This window comes from Mirounga leonina, unplaced genomic scaffold, assembly GCF_011800145.1.
Source record: "Mirounga leonina isolate KUSES-001 unplaced genomic scaffold, KU_Mleo_1.0 Mir_173, whole genome shotgun sequence".
Taxonomy (NCBI): domain Eukaryota; kingdom Metazoa; phylum Chordata; class Mammalia; order Carnivora; family Phocidae; genus Mirounga; species Mirounga leonina.
Genome location: NW_023270447.1, coordinates 23,958,726 through 23,962,959, shown reverse-complemented (window position 1 = coordinate 23,962,959; position 4,234 = coordinate 23,958,726). Strand labels below are relative to the sequence as shown.

General features: G+C 42.3%; 1 protein-coding gene across 1 annotated transcript in view; it reads left to right on the top strand.

The window, feature by feature from the left end:
• DNAI3 (dynein axonemal intermediate chain 3) overlaps positions 1-2,816 on the top strand; it is a 62,000-nt gene extending 59,184 nt beyond the window's left edge. The window contains exon 20 of the mRNA XM_035018145.1: positions 2,512-2,816. Coding sequence (XP_034874036.1) covers positions 2,512-2,652 — 141 coding nt within the window. The 3' untranslated portion in view covers positions 2,653-2,816. The remainder of the gene's footprint in view (positions 1-2,511) is intronic.
• The last annotated feature ends 1,418 nt before the right edge of the window (positions 2,817-4,234 follow it).

The following is a 4,234-nucleotide window of genomic DNA, read 5'->3' as shown; positions in this document are numbered from 1 at the left end:
ATAAATAAATAAATAAATAAATAAATAAATAAATAAATAAATAAATAAAATGGGAATACTGATAACTACCTTTTAGGATTAGGCTTTTCAGTTCAGTAACCCGACAAATAGTAGACTTTTAGTAAATGGGAACCAGTATACAGACAAATGGATAGGAACTTTACTATAATATAATATATGGGAACTATAAAATTTGAGATAGAGGAGAATTTGGTAGAGGACACATCTTTCTCCCAGAAAGGAACCTAAAGCTCTGAAGGCCCTCACCTTTCTGTTTCCCAGCTTCTGTCACTGTTGGTCTTCCCTTGCCCACTGGGATTGGGACCTTTGGATATTCTGTGAATTTAGTTCTCTCTCTCTCAGCAGAGGCCCCTCAGTCCACATTTCTACTTCTCTCTTGCTCATTCCCTTCCTAGGCTTTTTGTCACCAGCAATTTCACCACTGATCCCATTTATAGATTCTTTTTTTTTTTTTTTTAAGATTTTATTTATTTGACACAGAGAGAGACAGCGAGAGCAGGAACACAAGCAGGGGGAGTGGGAGAGGGAGAAGCAGGCTTCCTGCGGAGCAGGGAGCCCGATGTGGGACTCCATCCCAGGACCCTGGGATCATGACCTGAGCCGAAGGCAGACGCTTAATGACTGAGCCACTCAGGCGCCCTATAGATTCTTTATAGGCAAATATATAACCTCCTCCAGCACAATTATTCATGTGAGAGCATGAGCATGTGGAATTCTTAATGTTAACATTATCACTTATTGATAGATATGTATCAGTGTAATAAAAGCAGAAGGCCTCATTTCAAAAGGATTGTTTAGTGGTGGCAAGGTATAAAAGAATACCAATCAATTAACTTTTCATCATTTTCCCTGCTATAAAAGATTTGGTCTCGGTCTGTTCTTTTGCATACTCACAAACACTGGTTGAAATTCTGTGGTGTGAGACAACCGGACACCCTTCCTTTATGCCCACAATTACCCATGATTATTGTGAGTGATTAAATACCACAGTGACAGCTCCTAATCATCCACATCAGCTGGAAGCCAGTAGACCTGTGGAAAATCCAAAAATAATTTGCATATGAAATACTTTTAAAACACCTGAATATTATAATAATCATATCTTGAAATTGTATCATGTGTTTGAGTTTCCAAAACATCTCCAGCTTCTTCCTGTAGCTTCATTTCCATGTAATATAGTACCCTCTTTTTTTTTTTAAAGATTTTTTTATTTTTTTAGTTGAGAGAGAGAGAGAGAGAAAGCTTGAGCAGGGGGAGGGGGATAGGGAGAAGCAGGCTCCCCGCTGAGGAGGGAGCCCCCACATGGGGCTTGATCCCAGGACCCCCGGGATCATGACCTGAGCCAAAGGCAGATGCTTAACAACTGAGCCACCCAGGCGCCCCGACATAGTACCCTCTTTAAAGTAGAGCTACTACTTCTCCCATTTTCTCTGGAACTAGATTGGAGATAAACGAATGGACTTAAATGGGCTCCTCTGTTACATTTAGAACATGGAAGGTGTCACCAAGGAAAAACAAGTAATGTCAGTGAGAAATACGTTCTAACGAGCAACCGCTGATAACAGGGAAAATGGGAACAGCTGTAACAACCTCAGGGGACTGTAGAGGAGATTAAATGAGTTAAAATATTTACAGCACTTAGCCAGTAAGCGGCACATAGAAAATGGTAGGAAGCGTCTACTGTTGTGATTACAGAAGGCAGGGGGAGATCACACATCCATCCAGCATGGCTGGTCTTGACAGGTGCCCTGCCGTTGCCAGGGATGAGGCTGTACATGTCAACCCACAAATCCGAAGGAAACCGTACACCCATCTCTTTGCAAGCACTGAGTCTGGGTACAGCTCACTTCTTGAAAAATAATAGTAATTACAGCTCTAACAGCACATGAAATGGGAGTTTTTCTAACTGGAATTTCAGCTGGAGACCCAAAGCTAGAAAAAGTAGCAGTTTCCGTGTGACCCATAAGCTGCTGTGCCATCTAAATAGGACTTAGTAAAGGAAGGAATTCAAAAGAATTCTGTAAGCTCTAGGCAATTATCCACACTTCAGGCTACAGGAGGGGGACAAGGATCACGGGAAAAAAGGAAGACTAGAAGAGGGGATTTTTTTTGAGAAAGAGGTGTCAAAGAGCCATGTATTCCCCACTTCCCAGTTCTGCAAAACCAGACTCCATGAGGAGACCTTCAAGGGACCACTGCTAGAAAAGGGTTGCTGGCCAGGATGGACATCTGGCCTCTTCACGTCTGGCAGGAGGCTTCCCAAGCCACAGAGACCTGTACACCCTTCTCCACTCTCTCTCTGCCACCGCCCTTCAGGGCCAGCTGCCACTCTCCCTCACTGTGCCAGAGATGCCCTCCTGCCCTCTGCCCTCCCGCAAAACCCTCCCAGAGGGCAGTGGCTAGGCCAACTGCTCAAAACCAGCCCCTTCCTTTCTTTGGTATTTCTAGCTGTCAGTGCTTTATTGGGATGATTTGGCTTTTCCCCCCTAGAAAACGTATCAGAAGTCAAAGGAACAGTTGGAGGCTGAATTGAAAATGGACTATGAGAGTTACTTAGAACTGGAAAAGAACACCCTCATCAACCTTGGCTTCATCAAAGTGAAAGAGACGATGTCATTCATGGACTTGTAGAAAAGCTTTCTACAAGGGTGTTTTGGGGATTTTGTAGGACTTTCTTTTCTTTTTATTCATCATTTTTTATGTAAGGTGAACTAGCAAACTAAACATTAAATGGGTTTACTTATAAATAGTAGCCTTTTATGTCACTGCTATTAAAAATTGTTTTATAACAATAAGATCTGTTTTGATTTTTGGATTGAATGTGTACTGAAATTTGTACTGAATATGAAAGTTACCAATAACGGAATTTTCATTTTCCTATAGTAATCCCTTCACCCCCCTGTCCTTGATGTCTACTTAGAGCCCCTAATCCCAGAGAGAAGTGGAAATCAAACTTTGTTCCCAATTACCAGGTTGCTTTTGGTTGCCCCTCCAAACAGCGCTCCCACCCCCTGGGGCCTCTGCACAGATTGTAGTGCTATGTGTTCAATACCGTAGTAGCAAATTGAATCCAGGAATATATGTATAAAGAAAGGATAATACATAAAGATCATGTTGGGTTTACCCAGGGAATACAAGGTTAACTTAACTGTAGAAAATAAATCAATGACTGATTAAAGGAGAGAATTTATGCTACCAAACGGATGCAAAAAAGCAGTGATAAAATTCGACATCTGTTCATGATAAAACAACAATATATTTTTATCAATTACAAAAAGAAGGGAACTTCCTTCCTGTGATGTGGGGTATCTAAAACAATCCTACAATAACATCATACTTAATGGTGAAAAATTGAAAGCTTTCTTCTGAGATGTGGAACAACACAGTTCCCCCCAACATGTCTTCTAGTCAATGTTGTACTGGGGGGGTTAACCAATGTGGGCACAGAAAGGAAAGAGCATGTGAAACAGTTGCCAAGGAGCTTGGTGTGTCTCAACCAGAGGTTCAACGTCACAGGAAAGTGACTGGCATGGGAGTTGGGGTTGCAGGGAGAGTGGCAGGAGATGAGACTGGAACCGTAGCTTGGAGCCAGATTGTGAAGGCTCCAGGAAGCCAAGCTAAAAAAGCTGGATTAGAGTTTGCAGATAATGGGGAATTAATAGAAGGGCTAAGCAGGAAGGTGACACAAGCAGCTTTATTTTTAGGAGGATAAGGGATGGATTGGAGTCGGAAGAGTCCGAAGGCAGGAAATCCTATTAGGAGGCAGTACTAGTCGTTCAAGTCAAGAGATTAACACACGCTGTACTGAAGCTTAATGTGAAAATAAACATGAAAGGCTGGTTGGATGGGGAATGCAAGACAAAGGGTGATGCCAAGGTTTATAAGTTAAGTTGCTGGAGGACATTAAACTCCGTTATTTACCTCAAAAGTCAGGTAGGTAGTAGCACTTACCAACTGTGTGCCTTTGGACAGATGACTTACCCTGTGAAATAGATTCCTCTACTATCCCATCAGTTGAGAGTATTTACCTTGCAACATTCTACAAGGGGTAAATGAGCACCTGCGTCTAAGGAGGCAGCGCCCCACATATATTAGTATCATCGTTATTGGATTGTCCCAGCACTCAACCTTGCACTGGAACAAACTTTCCTTCCTGCCTTTCCTTCCTTCCTTTCTTTCCTTTCCTTTCCTTCCTTTCTTTCCTTTCCTTTCC